Here is a 21,278-nt window from a genome sequence, read left to right on the forward strand (position 1 = left end):
GTAGCGGTGGCCGTCTATTAGATGCCTCCACAATAAAATAGCCGTCACTTCTGGCCTTAGTAGTGGCCAATGCCATTGTAGGCAAGTGCCCACCATTGGGGGGGGGATGTTTGATTTTATAGCATTTTTTAATTTATGTTGTATTTTGTTTTCTCTTTTTAGTTTGGATTTGGGAAAAAGAAGAAGAGGAAGGCACCACAACAGGGCATTGCCAACTGTCCTATTTGCATTCAGAAAGGGATGGCTATGAATCACTCGAATTTTGCGATGCCCACGTACGAGGAAAATGAGAGAATGGCACGGGAAGCAGCTCATCGTAGCATGCCAACCCACGAGGGAAACGAGAGATCGGCGCGGGAAGCAACTCTTCGTAGCATTCAAGAAGAATCCACCCTCGCTATTCCTGACGTACACCCAGCAGAGATGCTATCACCTCCGCCAGTTGCTCATGGACAAGATCCCATCTTCTGCGGGTGCAACCGATGTCGCAGGGAACGAGGAGAAATAGATCCGCTTACTGTGGAACTTCTGCCCATGGATGCTCAAGTTACTCTGCAGAATTCTATTCTGCAGAGCTCCTTGCAGGATGCTGGGTTTATGTGCTCCATTTTGTAAGATTATTGCGAAATCTGAAGCATTTAATGGTGCATCAAAATTAGATATTTTAAGTACATTGGCTTCTTTTTTACTTAAGTTCTAAATCTTTATACTTTATGAGTAGCTGTAATTTTAACAACAGAAATTATCATGTTCTTCAAATTAGAATGATTAATGTGGTAATACAGAAAACCTTTGTATATGAGTAATGAACAAAAATACTTATAATTGCTCAAAATGTAGTGATGCATTAAATAAACTGAGCCAAACCTCACAAATTTATCAGCTTAGTTTTTAATCTATTCTATTTGTAACAGTGGTTCTCAAACTTTATTTCTATACTCCTTGCTTCCTTCTCAGCACGTGTCAGTATGCCAATCCTCCCTCTCTACAAATTTGTTTTACTCCAAATAATAAGCAAAATAAAAGTATAGTATGCTGTAAAGATATCCTGCCAGGTTATTACAGGAGGTGCTTAAAATGTCCTTCTTGGATTTCTAGACCTTTTTTTGTACGTGTCTTCTGTGGTGGCCTTGATTAGAAAAAACGGCATTGGTGCAATTCGGGCTTAAGAAAATGCGATTAGTTGAAAAAGAAAATGATGAATCTGAATATCATTCAATATCTATTACAACGCAAATTATTTAATATATACGTGCAGAACGATTTTAATATAAATTTGTGTTTACGATACTATAAATACAATATTATCAGCAATTTATTTAAAATTACAATATAGTTCCTCAAAACTTATTAAACGTGTTTAATTACAGTATTTAAAAATAATTATGTAAACAATTTATTTAAAATAACAACGTACATAAGCATTCCAGAAAATTTTATTTTTTACTAAATACATGGGGAAAATCTACTTACTGTTATATTCAGAACAATCCCATTAGCAATGTACTATATATATATAAACATACAGGAAAATTCACTTTTTATGGACTCTTTCAAGTGGGTATAGTTTCAGCAATTGTTGCTAAATAAAAAAACCAACTATACTGATAGAATGTAATTGCGAAAAACCTGTCAAACTGTTAACCATTTGTTTCTCACACATACGCAGATCGGCAACGGTTTGTCTCCCTTGATTCTCGCCAATGCTGAAATGCGCCAAATCTCTCCAAGGTGTCTGCAGAAGACAAGTACCCATTTTTTCGCACGTGAAATCACATTGTATCTAACCTTACTTAAAACATAAATGTCAAATGAGCAATACTTTCATGAATGCTCTTTTTAAGTTAATCAATCGTTTAGAGGTTCTTTCCGTGAATATATTTACAGATTTAAGGCTTATTACATTTAATAAATATAAGGAAGCTTTTCATTGATTTCACTGCATTTGCATGCTAACTGAATACAACTTTTTGGCCTCCATTTTTTGTCACGTGATTTCACTCCGTCTTTGACTTTTCTTTGCTGTGAACCTTTTGTTACGCTTTTCATCTATCAGTATTAAATCGAAAAATCTCACCCTTCCAATAAGACGCATAATATCCCCTTTGGGGGAGATTCCCCCCCGGTTGAGAATCCCTGTTCTGTAATAAGTATTTTAATAACATTCTTTATAAACATTCTTTAGAGAACCAAATAGCTTACGACACGATTTCTACTATGGCAAAAAGCATGAATTGCATTGGAGCACTGAAAAAATTTGTTCATTTTATGAGATTTTATACTAAATTTCTACGTCAATAATTTTTAGTTGTTTTTAAAATTTGCCTTTTCGAAAGGTATTCGATTTTAGAAATCTTAAAATTTTTATGGTATGCAAATAATTGAAAAATCTCCAAACTATATTGTGTATTTTTCCAATGATATTGTCATTAGCGCTGAGATTAATCGCTCAATATTCTGAACATTTGCAGCATTTTTAAAGCAGCTGCGTAATATTAGATATATTTCTATTAAATGAAATTTTATAATGACTTTAAGAACTATCATAAATAGCAGTATTCATACGCTTTGTACGGCACATGCCAAATTCTGCATCTCAAATAGTAATGATGCTGACAGAAATGTGATCTCATAACTGTTTCTTGTTGGATTACAGTTTTTATTGCATATTAATTTAGAAAGACTTCATCAAATATGGTCAATGATTCGTGCTGCAAAGTTTACGAATTAGGTTTTAGGACTGTTTTCATCCAAAAAAAAAAAAAAAAAAAAAACACGTACTGAAACTAAAACGTATATTCAAAAAAAAAAAGATTTTTTTATTTAAAATAAAATTAGTAATTCACGTTATATTTTAAAATAAAGCCGCCAGTAGAATACATTGTAAAAGTTACAACAATGCACTTAGTCCAAATGATCACACACTTGGATATTTCTTCACATTTCTGTGGAAAATTTTTTTATCCTTACTGAAGACAAAGAATTTAATTCCTACGTATTTGTAATGAATTAATAATTTAGTACTTTGAATATCCCATCAGCCATATACACGGTGCTTTAAAGAGACTAGATTATTAAACTGCCGTTGGACGAAAGGTCATAAACCCATGGTTCGAGCTTCAGAAATGAATCAAATAAGATTACAACAGTTTTAATCACATAATTCTAGCAAGCCTGTTATTTTTTTTCGAGCCCTGTACAGAGGAAGTTCTAACTAATAAGCTCTTCTTTGCAATATCAAGTCTTTTTAATAAAATCTGTCTCTGCAAAATGAAAAATTGACAAATAGCCTTGAAATAAAATGCAAAAATTATATCACTGTCACCCGATGAAAAGAAAGTGCGAAAACATCAATTTTAGTGGTCAAATCTGGTTAAAGAAAAAATCTGAAAATGAACATTTCTAAAATTTTAAATCTAAACCCATGCTTATCTTCCTGTTTCTGTGACATAAATGGTGTTTAATGGAAAACCGCACTTGAAAATTTATTATTTAATTTAGCCGGATTTGTGCACAGTTCCCAGCTCCCCTTAGTTGACATCGTCTCAAATAATTTTTATTGTATCATTATGATATTTTTTTTTTGCATTAGTTGGATCTTGTTGCTAGATAAAAACACTACATTTTTCTTTGTTCTATTTAAAAACAAATCTTATGTAATTTTGTTAAAAGATATCACGAGATCAAAAATGTTATTTTCTGAAAGTCTATGTTATTTTTTTCATTTCTTAATCTGTAACCATGAATCTATGACCAATTTTTTAAGAAATATTCTGCCGCGCAATTTATAATAAGCAACCTGTATAGGTGATGCATATCTTGCTACAGAAGCCCTGTCATTTATTTACGGCTGGCGACTTCATTTACTCGAGCAGAAACAGATTTATTAAGTATTTGTGAATACATTTAATCAACACAATGAAAAAAATCTGATTTTTGTTAGTGAGTATACATTTGTAACAAAATTATCAAAATCTGCGTTCATTCTGAATAATTTCTAAAAAACAAATGCGTATGGTTATTGTTTCGTTTGGCATATGCTATGATTTTTTTACATATTTTCTTGGCTATAACCGATTCAAACAGATATATATTTCTTACAGCAAGAACTGTTATACATCTAGGTTTTCCCCTCGTGCTTATTTTTTAAAAATATTATGCGCTTTACTTCATCAGGTGGAAGATATATTCAATGGTAGCTGAATTAGCCCACTAGCAAACTATTCAGCAAGCGATGCTTTGGGAGTATTTCATTTTGTTTCATTTTATCTTTATAAAACCTCAGCTTAATGACTGCGATGACTTTGTCGACTTTTAAGCTCCACAGGAATTGATTTCTAAATGCGCTTGGCTCTCAGTCTGTTAAGAGCGAGTTAAAAATCCTGCCTTCATAATTTCTGAAGGCGGTAAACCGACCAAGCATTTAACAAATAAATGGCAAAGAAAAGAGAAGGCATGTTTTAAGCTGCAGTGCATTTTTCGTGAGAAAAAATGCTATGCGAGAAGGGAAGTTAAATTATTCAGGTGTTCAATTACCTCTCGCTCTCACAACGTTCTTTAAACTAACAAATGATTTGGATTGCTAATAAAATAATAAGTCCCAACGTTTTACAATCGGTGAAACTCAATATACTGTTCAAAATTTGAGCTAATTCAAAATTTTAAACTATTTACTCTCCTCAGCGGGAGCTTCTTGAATGAATCCTTAAGTTCTCTCAACTAAATCATAAAAAAATTTTAGAAGCGTTGTATGCAATCAATAATGCATTTATAACGTCAGTCTCTCTAGGTTTGTTGGTAATGTTACTGTTTTTAAACTTTTCTAATAAATTTGTTTTTAAATTTTACCTAATATAAGTTATCTAATTTTCAGTGAAACTGTTATTAATTTGGTTCATTTTATGTAAGCTAAATTGTGTCCATTTCAAATACAGGAATCTTCATTCGTAATTATTGTCTTCTTTGCTTTAATCTTTTCCTACTTTTGCATTTTATTCCACGGAGATATTATATGTCGCTGCATGGAGAGACTTAATAATATTTTAATATCTGTGCTATCTATTTGAAAGACTTTGAAAAAATGATAATTATAAAAATGTGCAGCAGTTTATGAAAAGATCTTTCTATATAATCATGCCACTCGTTAATTGATAATTAAATATCTATATATGAATTAATTATTGAATCTTATATTATATGAAATTATGTAGTTTATTTAAGGCAATATATGTTGCTGCATGAGGAGACGTAATAAGTTTTTTATAGCCATGGTTATTTTTATAAACTGTCTTAATAACCTTGTTCAGAAATGTTACTAATGTTGTTTAAATTTCATTTCATAGTATTAATTTATAAACTTATTTTCAGAAAACTTATTAATTAGGTTCATTTTTTGTAAGCTGTTTCAAATACAGGAACTATAATTTTAGAAAATGTTTCCTTCTTTTTGTTGGTATTTCATTCTTTTCTTATATTATTAGATAATTATTCAGGCTACCCAATATACGTAAGATGTCTTCATGGAGAAACTTAATAAAATTATAGTATCTGGGTTGTCTCTTTAAACGACTGGGAGAAAATAATTAATGTTTTAATACAATATTGTAAAAGAAACATGAAAGTCCATAAAAAGACATTTGAATGTGCTCATCCCAAGCTTATATTGATAACGTTAAAACTGTTAAATATATATATGAATAAATTAAGATGTTATATGCTTCTTCATGTAGAGAGGTAATAAATTTTTAATATTATCTGTGTTATCTATTAGGTCAACTCTTAAAAGAAATATATTTTAGTCCAATATTGAAGAAAAATGCAGAGCACTGTCGAAAGATTTTTATATGTGGTTATGAAACTCGTGAAATGAAGACGATAAAATTTTTTAAAATATTGTATGTAGATAAATTACAGAACTCGGTGTTTGTTTTTAAAAACTTCTAATTTTGAACTACAGTACTTAATTTTTTATTTTTTATTGTATTACATGATGCTAGAAATGTTAAATTGCGTGCATTTCAGAAAACTTGATACTGTGTGCCTGTTCTGAAACTCATGAGAACACATCAATTTATAAATTGTATAAATTTATTGCTTGTTTAAAAGGGTTCAGTTTTCAAAAAATTATAACTAAATTCATTTCTCAAAAATTAGACGCATTTTGCTAATTATAGTAGCATAAAATTATTCTAACATTTGAGCATTCAAAAGAATTCTGCACTGTGGAATATTTTAATATCGTTTTGAAATAGAATAGTTAATTTATTCATTTATCTACTGATATTTTTTAGACTGCAGACATACGTTAGAAATTTTAATTTTACGTTGTGTTTCACAGCGATCGCACGGCTAAAAATCTCGTGAACGATTGATCACAGACCTATGATTCACTTTTAAGAAATGAATTAAATAAAGTTATGACAGCTTTTAGGCTTTAAATTCTGTGCCACTGTATTCAGACAAGGCTTTGGTTACGTGACACCTTTTAGTAAAAATAAACGAAATTTTAGCTTTTATAGGGGCCTCAGACGAAAATAATGTCGGTGAGATAAATGTTCTTTATGGATGCAGAAATACTTTTTTTTTTTTTTTTTTTTTTTCATTTTCTACTGATTAAAAAAAATACAGATACTCTTAACTAAAATTTAGAAAACCATGTATGGATTCTTTTAAAGACAGTTAGTTATGCATGCTAAGTTCTCGAATCAGATTTCTGAGAGACTTATTTCATCAAACAAAAGTTATACATAAGCATGGGTTTGAGTCAAGAAGTGCTAAGACTCGAAATTTTCTATACCTCAAACTTAAATTTAATCAGCTCCAAAAACTAAAATCGATATTCGCACATCAGGTGAAAGTGGTTTAAGTCATATAAATTACAAACTCGGCAACTCTCTTCAAGACTAATGTTATGTATTAAGAACCAGTTTTTATTCTCTTCTAAAAGATATTTAATAGGCTAGGGAACAGCTTAGAAATCGGAACTTCCTCCGTAGGGAGCCTACATAAAAAAAAAATGCTATATTTTTACTAAAAGCTATAACCTGATCCGAAATTAAAACAACCTGAAAGCATATCCTTTTTTTATTCATTTCTTAAACTGAAACCATAAGACTGTGGTCAATCGTATCTAGTCGTGAAAAGTATCATGTGTATATATTTCTATATATAGACACATACAAATATAACCTCCAGTTCTGAAGAAACAAGTTCGTTGTTAAAACGGGTGAAAATCAGAAAAAACGTGCGGAAAACACCACTGATCCACGGGTCCGGTCCATCATCAAGAACCGGACTTAAATTTTTCTGCTCTCGTGATTGTTAAATGCAGATATATTGCATTAGTGAGCAGAATATGTCTCATTTCTCCTCAAATTTTACTTGTATTCGTAATTCAGTGCATTGCTTTGCTTGCTTTACATATTTTTTGTCCCCATGTGAGTCCCTTATGTGAGTTTCTGAGCGTTTCCCATGTGAGTTTTTGTAAGCGAATGCTTTTCACGATTCATTCAGGAAAGCCTGTCATTTTTTTCCCAACTGTGTAAAAGCTAATAGTCCCCCACTGTTTCCCTTCCCATCAGTATGTCTTTCCCTCCTCCCTATCAGTATCATTTCGTATTTCTTACACGTCATTTAATTTAAAGTGGTGTTATTGTTTTAATGAATCTATTTATTATTAATACGTGTTGCGCTATCGTATGTGCTAAGAATTTGTTGTAATGTACTTGCACTGAGTAAACGTCTGTTATGAGTGTTTTAGAGTTGTGACTAAATAAAAGTTGCTGTTGTTAAGAAAATCTTTTCCGGCAGAGTGTGATGAAGAAAGCACCTTATTCATCGCATTTTCTATTCGATGTATTTTTCTCATTTTCTTGTGCTAAATTCACTATGAGTGAACTTATTGTTGTGTTTGTTAGTTAGTGTGAGCTTAGTGATTCTTCTTAAGCATTGCATATTAAAATACTGCACACCCATATATATATATATATATAATGTTGTATTCATGTAGTCACAAAATGCGGTAAAAATGTCTTTCCAAAGTTTGCACTTGAAATAGGTTGTTTACTTATAAGCAACAACTTGCATTTGAAATGCTGTTGGAAAAAAAAATGCCAAGACAGTTAAAAAAAAAAAAAAAAAAAAAATCTCTTTTTGGAAACATTAATCGAAATCGCAAAAATTAATTTCATAAGAACAATGTGCCAATGCTTAATTTCTTAATTTCATAGGATACAGAAGTATATAATTTAATACTCTGATGCCAGATATTTAATTCTCTGTACTTCGCTTAGTACTTTTCGCAGAGATAGCCTGTGCTTCAAAGGACGATTGCTCAGTATCCTACTATTCCAAACTTACTATTCAAAGACTTTTACGCTGCAAATTTTTAAGGTTTAAAAGGCTTTTTTACCCGCATTCATTCAAAATTTTTAACTGTTGGAAAGATAATAGTAAACTGTTTTCTATGTAAGCTATTTCTAGTAAAAATATGAAAGTAGGTATTAGAGAAATCGCTCTGCGTATTGTGAATGTGGTAAATATTTTGAAGCTATGCATATATATATGTGAACTTCTTATAGCTATTTGTATATTCAAATAATAAAACATGAATGTACTGACGCTACAGCGTATCTGAAAGTAAATAGGGTGTTTAATGGTGTATGAATGTTGTATTTGCATTTACAGATATTTTGCTTGTGCTGCATAATTCGGGATAATAAGTAAATTACTCTGGGTTTTACATTTCTTAATTCATTGTTGTTCCGTGCTTGTTCTGTACTTGTTCAAACAAACATATACGTGGAAAACTGTTGCAATATTTAAAGTATTCTTTGAAGGCAGTGATAAAAGCAGCTAAAAAACAGTTAATAAGTTGAAAAGTGAAATTTAGCATCAATTAAAAGAAACTTCGGAAAACAATTATATTATACAAAGTCTTCGAAGAAGATGGACCTGATTTTAGATCACAATATTGTGCTTTATGGTAACAACAACTAATTGTAGTTGTCCTGAGCAGCATAATTAAAGGCACTGGATAAAGGGCGCTTGTAGTCATCCCGTTCATTGTAAACTTGCTTTGACCTTAAGGGCCTTTACTAATTACACTACGCTGACAAACTACAGACAATGTGTGCTATAAAAACAAAATCAAGTATTTTCATTACTTAAAGATGTAGAGAGCCCTTGATATAAGAATCTTCAATTTTGTTCATGATGAAAGACGTGGAAGATAAAACATTGGATCTGTCATTTTGGACATCGGTAAATGATAATCCGCAATAATATGACTAATGGCTGACTTCATTGATGTGTGAGATTTTGCATTTTTCCTGTATGCATCCCCGGGTATCCTTGTATGTTCTCTGATCCAGCTGATATGAAGCGACTTTATTGTCTGGAACTTTTGGACATGCTTTGGCTATCTCGAAAAATTCTCGATTGGATCTTTTAAAGCTCTGACGTTGTCTAGCCAAAAAGTGAATTTCCTTAATGCAGATGATTCCGCTTAGGAAATAGTAGCAGTATCATTTAATGTACATTTTTCTGTATGTATTGTGGAGCCATTGATATGAACTCCCAATGCTGAGCTAACCTCATCATTTTATTTGGAGCCGTCACTAAAAATCTCGGATCTTTATGCATTTGGAAAGAGCTTATGCCATTTAATTTCAAAAATATAAAGGAGAATAATAAAATTTTGTGGGAGTAGGCTGTAAGTTCATGATGTGAATAATAACATCTTCTGGAATTATGGGCTCTTTATAATGATCCAATTAGTAAAATTTTGATTCAAAATCGGCTTTTAAATCTGAAGGCAATCAGCGAAAATCATGCTGAAACTTACCAATTAATATATGGTAAAATAATTGAATTTCCTCGAACTTTCCTTTTTATGTCAAAATAATTGCAATAAAAATTTTCATGCTGTCTCAAATACTTTTTTCTAATATAATTGTTTTAAACCAGGTCCATTTTTTACGATTATTGTTATATTTATAGAAATAGGTGCGATAATTAATAATGATACAAACAAACGATGAAACTTTAAATGTAACATTTATGCTTTCGAATACAGAAGTTACTTAAGTGGCAGCTCAATTATTTCAGCCAGATTTATCACTTCCTTCAAATGTTTTCCTTTAAATTAAGTGGCACACCAACGGCCGAGCGATAAAGTCGCTAAACACTGGCAGTTCGACCGGGGATCGAATCCCGGCGAACAGGCTGGCTACATGGTTGGTTTTTGTGGTTTCCCCATGTGTAACGTGAATACGAGCCAGTTTCCTTTAAAGAGTCCTCCCACGAAGGCATCCCTCCCCACAAGCAGATAACCCTCGAGGTGCTCTATCTTAATCAAGTAACCTTACCTAATCTAAACTTTAAATAAAAAAGATATGAAATGCAATAGTAAAAATGTTTTGTTTCGTCTGCAGAAAACGTTTTTAGTTTTGATAACATTAACAGCAAAATATCTGTGTTTCAAAAAATTATATTAATTTGTGTATATATATCTTTACTTGTTCTTTGGAGATTAAAATATATTTTTGTGAATGATATTGGTTTATATTCTTGAGAAATTGTATGTTATACTAGTTTCTTTTTAAAATTCTTCTATTTATTCCTGTTAACTAAAGCTAAATTGAATAACACTCATTGATGTATAATTTATGTTTCCTTTATGTGTTAAGCAAATCTTTAAAATTAAAAGTTATCTTACAGTTTTACAGAATACAATCAGCTTTTCATGAATTTAATTGCTATAAATACGTTAATTAAATAGGCACTTATGTCATTAATTGGTAAGTTATCGATTTAATCAATCTATTCGGAGATGTTACACTACTGAAGAGCACTTTTATATTATGAAGATTTATGATAAATTTTAGTGTTATATAAAATTCTCTTCTTTCATATTATGTATGGCAACTATTGTGTGCTATTGATAATTGCAATGCTTGTGTAAAATTTTCTTGAATGATGTGGTAATAAAAAGTTTCGTGAAACGCTTTTTTCTATTAGTTTTTTATAAAAATTTACTAAAGCTTTCACTTTGCATAAGATCATACGTAATAAAAGATATAGTCTATAGCAGGGAAGGTTGTCAGTAAGAGCCAAATGTTAGAATTCAGGGAAGTTCAAGAGTCGAAGCTATATTTTCCAAAATCCGTATTTACATTACTTTAAAAGTAGTGAAACAGATTTGGAGTGGGAAGAAACGTCTGATTCTATACAATCATTCAATGATGGTTTACCTTCAGCATATGATGATACGTCGAAAAGACAAAGTGAAATTTTATGGGTGTCCCAGTTTTCTTACAGCTTGATGCGGTAATAAGTACTTTTTCTTCACTTTTTAAGTACTCCGATTCTTCTGCGATACATTCTTGTAAATCTTGATCTACAGCTTTGTAATGCTCATGGAAATCGGATTCTTCTTAAATCTGCGCCACAGCGATTCAAATCGTTTTTCTGCTAACTCAAATTTATTCTCCTACATACTCGTTCCACGGCAAGCAAGCCGTATATTTGTTGTTCTCAAATGTTGTGGATTCTCGAAAATTATGGATTCTTCTTCTAAAGGTAACTTCGTTTTCTAAGCTGTGACTCTCATCGGATTTATTAGAAATTTCCGAACTTCCAACTGCCGTAAATTTCCCATTAATTCCGACGTCGAATCAACTTATTTTTAATTTGTATCAAATTCTGTATGATATTAAATGCTTTTGATGTATTACATGCGTTTTCTGTTCCGCTTACAGACCACCCCAGTTTAGTTTGTCCACACCACTAATTCGACAAACCCTTCCTGAAAGTCTTCCAATACACATCTGACCCAAGAAGTAAGGAAACTTCTTCATTTCTGTTTACTAAAATGAAGTGCGTCTGCTAATTGCAACCCTTTACTTCAGCACCGATTTTCAGTCTTTTCATAGGGTACTGGTACTATAATGCCACTAATTATATCTGTTTCTAAAATTTGTATATATATTTTAATTCTCATATTTATTGGGTGAGTCAAAGCGAAATTGACTGTGTTCTTTTTTTTTATCTTTGTGGTTTTTCCTGGCCTAATTTTATAAACTTTCACAAACTCACTGTCGATAATCAGCAAATCCATTCGTCGAAAGCTTTCTTGATGAAACTTTTCTGCGATCTAAAATCGAGTAATACAAATATTATGGAAATGGATTCTTTCGTGTTGTTTTTAATATTTGCTCGAACTGTCTGTAAAAGCTCGCTTTTCTCGTAGAACTCATTAACGGAATTTTTAATAGTTTTCGACATGTATTTCCAACTCTACTCGACCGTCAGTCTGACGCGGGTGGTTTTTGGTGTCACAAATCAGGTTGGAATACTTACGTTTGCATGTTAAGCATCGCATGTAAAGCATTTTTCTGCAGGCATATAAAATATCTGCTCATAACATTTTAAACTTCCAACTTTCTCTCCACTTTCTTTATCACAATTTTCAGAACAACGCTAGAATTATTGCAATTCCTTTTGGTTTGTCCACAGCAGGTGTAGATACCATGCGTGTGGTTTAATAGTATTTTTTAAATTTCGTGATTTAAAAAAAATTATAACTTTTTTTAAAAATTCCTACCTAAAGTAAGTAATTATGCTATCTAGAAAATGCAGATATGAAGAGGAGAGCAGGAGATTGGAAGCGGAGTGGGAAGATTTTTTTTGCGTAGTAAAACGGGAAACCAGTGTGCTTTTTATATCAAGTAAATCACATTGTCACATTTTAAGGCCAATAATCTTAAGTGAGATTATGAGTGTTACCACATGCATAAGCATTTCAAATTTCCAAGATATTATTCTGAGAAATCATGCAATCAATCTTTACTCTCTGAGCCTTCACCCGACTACCATACCATCGACTTACAGAGATATTATTGACTATATTTCTCGTATTCTTTCCCACTTAAAAGACGACTGGGGTAGGATAAGGCCAGTCTTCAAATTCAAATCATGACAAGTTACCGTCTACCATGTTTTAGACGGGTGCCACTGCAGAATATTAGGTTTTATCTGAAGCAGAAAACGTGAGAATGTGCTTTACCTTCATTACAATTCTAACTCCGGATCTCCTGACTGTTAGCCGAGCATTCTCCCATTTGCACCACGACAGCACGCAGTGATGAAAACGAAAATTTTTTATTTGAACTTTTCGGATGCACCCATTGCTTTTCTGTTTAGAAATTTTAGGTAGACTAATGCTAAACTAATTTGTTGTAATCGAATATTGCATTCATTAACTTAAGCGACACCTGAAAACAAAAGTAACACGCCCCCAAAAACAAGAAATGTATTTTACCCCGCATAAATTATGCTAGGCAAAATACTCATCATGCAACATAGATTAATAGGGAATAATTCGATTTACTGAATTATACGACCTTCTTCTCAATAGCTGCTCCCCCCTTCCACACATACACACACAAAAAAATAACAGGTATGCCGCTATCTGGTATAAGATACGATGATCAATTCGGCAACTAGTGGTCTTTGTTCGCAGTAGTATTACCATATTTCATCTGTTAACATTACATGTAGAAAAGCTCGCAAACCTGTAGGTTTAGAACGGTGCAGTAGGGATTATTTTGTAAGGATTAAAGGATAGATTTCTAAGTAATAAGAGTAAATTCTAATTTTACTCAGTAGCACAAAAACTTTCTCGTTAGTTTTCAGACACTATATGCTTATGATTTTGATTTTTCATGTTACTGCTCAAAGTTTGGCGGCAAATGGCAAAGCACTTCCTCTCCCCGTCTCACATGGGCTACATTCCGCCGAATTAATAAGCTGGAACTTATGTAAATGTTTAAGAAAATCAGCCATAACTGTGAACCTTGAATGGCATTGAAACAAAAAAAGAAGTGTTCGACTAACATTATAAGTAGAATTATTTATTATATTTTTAACGAGATCAATACGTATTGCAGCGCTGGTATCAAAATAGGGGTTTGTTGAAAATATGTTATGAAGTTAGTTATTCTTTTAAATAAAACATAATCTTAAAACTTGTTTAAAATTAATTTATTACGTAAATTGCTTAATTATAGTAAGTTAGTAAGATAGCACATTAAAACATAAACATCTTATCATCATAATTAACAGTATAGAAAATGGAGAATAGACGCCAGAATGTTAACAATAAATATCTAGCTGAGAGGAAGAGGTTGCAGCGGCTGTCGAAGCAGATGACTGACAGCAGAAGTTCTAGCAACATTTATCTCTTACCTTATATATTATTTTCACACAAAAATGCCCATCGAGGCTATTTCACTTTAACGTACCTGCGTGCACAATCATCTCATCATATATTAAACGACCATTTCTTAGTTTTATTGAATTGATTTACATCAAAGGAAAAATAATTTGAAGAAAACGAAAGTTTGTGATATAAGCTCATCAATTAAAGATGTAACAGAAAAGATCATAAAAACGATGTTTATCAATAAGAATGAAATTTATTAATAAAAATATTAAGAAAGTAAAAGGCAAATAACTGGCAAAATCCAAGTTAATTTGTATAAAATGCGGCAGCATCTATTGTTTAGGGGAAAAAAGTCGATTATTGATGTAATTCCCAAAATATTAAAATCTGATTCAAATGTTATATGATCTTTCCTTTTAGCCTTTCCCACCATACAGTCAAAATTCAAGTTTCCTTTTTATCCAATTTATATTAATCATCTTCATTTCTAACAAGGTTTCTTTATCACTTTTCTATAAATTAATTATCAACTCTTTTCGATATTTTTACAGCGCACTGCTTCCACTGCATAAAACTACAGCAGCAGTTTTTTAAGAAAACTGGGTAGGGGAGTATTGAATATTGGTGATAATGATAAAATTGGTTATGTCGTAAAGCAATATGTTTAATGCTGTTTTTTATGATTAGCGAATGAGATGCAAAATTTGCTTTCTAATGTGTTATACATTTACGCAGATGCTCTCTTATCTACATAGATTTCCCATCCTATTTAGGCCCTTAGTTTGTTTCCAGTGCAACATAAACTAGTACTATATATTATCTTGGAGTTTTTCTTGACAGCGCATTCAAATGGGATACTTTAAAATATCCGTCATGTCTTCTCAGTAGATTGTTTTATTTCATACTTAACTTATCTCTACTGCTCTTAAGATACACTTATTTTTAGAAATTTATTTCATTCTGATTAATATATCAAAAATATTTTACGTATTTTAATTTTTTATACGTTTACGTAAATTAAAATGTATTATTCATGTACTTAAATTAAGAATTTTCATAAAAATAATACATAATTTTGCCTTACCCTGTATTGCGCACAGAATCCGCTCAGCCAATAGTTACGCTAGCTAAGATCAGCAAAACAATGGTAGAGACTACTTGTCATCTTACACGGTAATGTCTGTCACTAATTCATGACAGCGAGACTGCGTTTCAGTGCGCCGATTTCCGTTGCTATGTGCATATCACCGCTGTATTAGGTGGTCACGCACACGGATCAATTAGAATAACGAATAGCACTGCGTCGTCTTTCACGGTGAATCTTTCCACTGCCCAAGATTCAGAAGCGATCAGAAATACGGAGAAAAGTGATACAGCCAGTTCTTCTATCCAGAACCTATCATTGTCTGATGGGCTTGATAACCAGGAAGCTATGTTTCGAAAGAGATCAGCTATAATAGAATTATGCGCCTGTCAATTCCTAACTGTAATCCTAATAATTCATCACGACAAATATATCAATTAACTTACAGCTTTTCAATGCAGATGGGAAGTTTCATTACCAAGTGTCTGCCCATATACAAGCATGTCTTTTTATGAATGAATGAATGCAAGACCTAAGTTAATAGCTTCTCTAATACTTTTATTTACAAACTGTGCGCTGGTTAGTGAACTAAGGAGCGTGCTGGTGATAATAGCTGGATTTACCATTAAGTAAGCAAAATAAGCATGTGCTTAAGACATCAAGGGAACCGGCAGTACAAAAAGGTGCTTAGAGGCTTATAGATAGGGGCCACCACAAACATTTGCCATTGCCGGTTTTACCATTTAGTATATGGTGTAGCTAAACTAAGAGCGAGAAAGAAGGAACGGGGAAAATCCAACGAGATATATACTAGGAATCACATTGAGATCTTGGTAATTTCTTTTGCTAATTTGTCATCTAAACATATTTTTACCATCTCCAAAGCAGAATCTTTAATGAGATTTTCTGCAACTGAGTACGCTTCACCGCGTTCAGCTATCTGATAGTTGACTCATAAAAACTTTAATTTTAAGAGTTCGTCACTTTTTCAAACTGAACTTCTTTATCTTTAAAGTTGCCATAAATCGATTCCAAATGCCTACGCATTTTAGCCAAAGCCACAGAGCTCGTTTGGGAGATTTTTGTTGTATATAACACTCTGAGGACTACTATTATTGTTCATGAATCCTTTCATCGTACTTCCTAAGCTTCCTAAACTTTTTAGTTACTGCTCTGGCTTGATTACCTGCAGATGCAATAACCTGGTGTAACTTCCTCTGAGATAATTATATTTGTAGCACTCTCATCACCATCACCATCTTTAGCAAAACACCTAGTTCTTAAGTCCGAAAATGATGTAACAGCTAACTTTTAATAATAAATAATAATAAATGGTTAACAGCGGAATATAAAACAGAAACACACTGTTAATATAATAATTTCTGGGTTTTAAAATTTCAAAAGCAAACATTTCAGTACGTAAACGCCAAAAATAAGAAAGCATGACGCACAACAACAGTTCGTTTCGAAAGTTTATTTGTGGTCTGTGTGTAAAACTCATTTTAATTTATTGGGTAGATAACACCACATTGGCTTTTTTGAAATGTTTATTAATTTGAATTTTGTGAAAAAGGAATTAAAATTAAATGTATACTTTGTGTAAAACCTTTACATTTCTTATAGAAATTTATATATCTAATTGTAGTTCATTATTATTTATTATTTATTGTTAATCAACAATTAATTATATAAATGCTATTTTTAATTCTTTTCATATAAGCATAATACTAAATATTAAAAGCACATAAGAATAACACGTTTTAAGGAAATAATCAAATTTATCCACAATTCTGCAGTTTTTATACAAAGATATATATAATGATTTTAAGGGTCTTCAAAAATAGCAAGTTCTATTCTTTCCTAGGCATAAATGTTTTATAAAATTATTTGAACTGCCCATTATTAAAACCAAGAGCAAAGTTTGTAACCAAGGGTCAAAATCATTGCACTTAAATTGCAAATACTAAATTACATTTAAAAAGTCATTTAAAGAATAACGCATAAATTAGATCTGATTTTATTCTTCTGGTTTCATAAAATATCCAATACTTTTATATGAGATAAAATGCTTATCTTGGGAATGATATGAATAGCTTTTACCAAATCCTGGGAAAACATTTTCTAAATAATGCATTGAATCAAATTTGTAAAAAGTGAAAAATTTGTAAAAACCTCTATAAGCTTGCTTTTTTTAATAATTTTAATTTTGCAAAAAATCTACTAAGAAATATTTAATCCAGAAAAATTCAACCAATGAGTACATACAGTTTCATAATGAAAGACATTCAGCTTAAAAAAAGAAAAAATTTCATACCATACAATAAATAAAGAATTTTAAACAAATTCATATTTAGTGCTTTATAGTTAAAATGAAAATAAAAATTATTAAACGTAATTAAAAAACCCTTTAAACTGAAATCACAAAAATACGTTATAATTAACTGATCACAACTATAAAAAAATTAACATAAAATATCAATGCATGATAACAAATATAATCCAGAAAGTAATTATTAAACATGCAGAAATATAAACATGAAATCTGATGGATACTTAGTAAACATTTCCGAGCTTCAGGCAACACACTCAAAGATTTCCCACATGGCTGCCGAAAGAACTTTACAAGCATGCCGGTTTGTTATCACACATGCGCAGAAAGGTGCTGAGCGTGGATGGATTGCCACTGTGAAATAAGCTTCAGGGACATACAAAATGTATCTTCTCGGTCTCACGGAACCGCATTTGCTTCCGGGAACCTTTACGTCTTCTAGAATTTCTTTGTTTGAGATTTTGTTTTTTTTTAATTTCGAGGAGGCGTTTCATCTCGTGACACCCTTGAGTGATCTTCACGGAACCTCGATGTTCCGGGGAACACAGTTTAAGAAACATTGCTTTATTCTCTAACTGGATACGTCTTAAAGAGATTTCAAATTAGATCGTCGAATCACGCGTAATTTGTTTTCCATGTTCTGAAAATAAATACTTATCTTTTTTTTTTTTTTTTTTTTTTACTTGTTCTGACAATGCCGGAGTTTTCCCTTTAAAAAAGTCATTTCAATGGAAAGCCCTTTCGTGTTCTCTTTCGTGGAAACTTTAAGTTTTAATTTAATAATAATATTTTATTGAAGTAGTGCTACTACTGCTAGATAACACCATATTTATCTGCCTCAATTTCCTTTGTTTGAAATCTGAGGGACTTGTGAATTTATTGAGCTTCTTATTACTGTTCCCGTTAGGGGTGAAAATGATAAAACATTTTATTTTAAATATTAGAAATGTACTGAGCAGATATATACAAATGTGTTTTCTCTGATAGACATAGACATAAATATATATAATATATAACACAGACTTCTGTATTTTTCTGCATTTGGTCATTTACCACTTAAGGCCCGTCCACACGAGGACGCTCCCGACGTAGTTGACGTAACTTTTTTGACGCCGGCGTAAATTCGCAGGACGCAGAAGACGTAAAACTGAGTACGCTCCTGTTCAGCTTTTTCGCCCGCGACGCGCGCGTATAGCCAATAGCCGACCAAGTTCTGATCACATGTCATAATCAGAAAACCTTCTTGCTTACCCGTTTCAATATAGCGTCAGAGCCACACAGAGATGAGTTTTTGCTTAGAAATATAACTGTATACAGCAATAAAACAATCAGCATTGTTCACGCCATTTCAGATTTCTCAAACCGTACATATTAGTATACATTTAAAATTTTCATTAAAGGGGAAAACTGTATACTTATAAAGCAATGATCCGACCAGTATATCCATATGCTTCACCTATTTATAACACCGTAAGTAATAGGAACCTAAATAAATTACAGTTTCTACGAAATCAAAGTTTCTGCCTTACAAAATTCTCCTTAATTATTATAAATATTGGCTATATCATGTGTAATAAAAAGCTCTATAAATATCTCAATATTAAATACACCAAAAACTAACTTCAGCAATATAATAACTTCTAAAATAAAGCAGTTGACTGTGAAAGAGTATTCAATAAAATACAATTACGAAATTTTGGAGGAAAGTTACAACTTGTCTCATACAGCAATCATTTATTGAAGTTTAATTAAATTACCTTTGCAGCGACTTCTACTTGTCACATTATTTTTCACAAACACTGCCATCACGGATAGCATAGTGGTCAGCGCGCTGCTCTAGTGCCGGAGGAGTGAAAAGGTGGCAAGTTCGAACCTCACCCGTAGGCGGTATAATTCAGTTAGCTTTTCTCATTTTGAAGCGTGTTTCTTATATTTAATCATGAATCATTATATTCTTATTTTACCTATTATTATTGTTTTCATTTCTTATTTTATTCATTATTATTATCGTTTTTAATTTACTTTAAAAATGTGCAGTGCAAATAGAAATCTTTATGTAAAAATATATCAGCATCTCTTTATCATATATCATCTATAAATTCTCTCTTTATTTTTACTTAATTGCATATTTTATCATGCACATAATTTCTCATAAACTGTCCAAAGTTTGAACCTCATTCTAAATTCAAAAATAAATAAAAAGAAAAACAAAAGACCGAGGGAGAGCGAGTTAAAAAAATATGAAGTTGGTTTTATTATATGGTGGATGGTGTATATAAAGAGAATTAAGTAATTTAATTCTCTTTATATACTGTATTCCAAACAAATTTTATAAATCCTAATTTTCATACGATATAGAATCTGCAAGTCTGTCAAAAAGGTCGATACTCATCCTGAAGGAATTAAAAAACAAGTAATATACCCCCTCCCCCCAAAAAAATGAAGTCAATTCCTACTTAGGTCCACAAAGAAAAGTTTTAAAATACAAAAATAAATAAATAAATAAATAAAAATACAAACATAATTTTTTTAATTAAAAATTAAAAAAATTTAATATGTGAAAAAGCTGTATTAAATTCAAGTGTCATTCACTGCAAGTTTAAAAAATTGTGTTTGAACTTGAGTGGATGAATAAAAAGCATTTTATGTACTGCAAATTTGAACAAGATATAGGGAGAGTGTGAGCTAATAGTAGGAATTTAATAATTCCAGATATTCCTTTCGCAAACAAGGCAGTAAAAAAAAAAAAAAAAAAAATCTCTTTGAACAGGTCGCTCTAAATAAATATTTCGGACCCATTCTTGCCATTTTTTGCGGTTTTGCCTCTGCTTAATAATTGCACATAATAGTAAAGTTCCAGCTATATAAAAAAAAATCATCTGATTCGGACAACTTGCCGCAAACATACAGAAGAACAGCGAAGTAATAAGATACAGCTCTGTTGACGCTATATCACAGCGTCACGTGATTTTTGCGCAAAATAATTCTATTGGTTAAACGCAGTCTTCGCAAGCGTACTCGTTTGGACGCTTTTACGCTGGTAACGTAACAGCGCGTTCGTCAGCTACGTTTCGAGCGTACTCGTGTGGACGGGCCTTTATAGAAATATAACGTAATTGATTTTCTTAGTTTCTACTCAAAGAACTCTTGTGATATATCGAATCTGTCACGCGTTTTACGATTTCATTTCTCCACTCAATTAAAGAAGCATTTATACGCTAGTGTGCAGAAGCAACCTTTCTGCATTTAACCGTAATTCCTCAAAAACATCAACTGAGAAACATGAAATTCGTATTTCGGAGGCCCAATGTAGAACTTGAAGATCAGGAAAGAATTATAGAAAAAAAATGAAGAACACGCATAAAATACGGAAAGAACAGAAAAAAGCTTTATTGACAGAAGGGCGTTGATACAAAAAACTGTTTAGCCAAGAGGAAGAACAATAAACCAAGAGCCTTTTTAAGGAATATGACCTCTCCTACCTGCAGTGGTTGCGTTGCACCCTCTTTCAACACTCAGCACAAGAATACCTAACAGTCCTTAGGGTAAGAGCTTCCATTCTTCAAGGAGCATTTTTTCAGTAGTCTGGTGTTCTTCGAAGGGTAAATCGTGCTGCCAGGCGTCACTCTAAAGATCCCACA

The 21,278-nt window shown here is 31.9% G+C and overlaps 1 protein-coding gene across 2 annotated transcripts in view; it reads left to right on the plus strand.

Annotated features, from left to right (window-relative positions):
* The window catches only part of LOC118197004 (uncharacterized), a 572,804-nt gene extending 561,797 nt beyond the window's left edge, over positions 1–11,007 (plus strand). For both annotated transcript variants that reach the window (XM_085807849.1, XM_085807850.1), the window contains one exon: positions 163–11,007. In XM_085807849.1, the coding sequence (XP_085663975.1) occupies positions 163–615 (453 nt within the window). In that variant the 3' untranslated portion in view covers positions 616–11,007. The remainder of the gene's footprint in view (positions 1–162) is intronic.
* The last annotated feature ends 10,271 nt before the right edge of the window (positions 11,008–21,278 follow it).

This window comes from Stegodyphus dumicola, chromosome X1, assembly GCF_044657685.1.
Source record: "Stegodyphus dumicola isolate Sdum_Otavi_A_Nest chromosome X1, ASM4465768v1".
In the NCBI taxonomy this organism is placed as follows: domain Eukaryota; kingdom Metazoa; phylum Arthropoda; class Arachnida; order Araneae; family Eresidae; genus Stegodyphus; species Stegodyphus dumicola.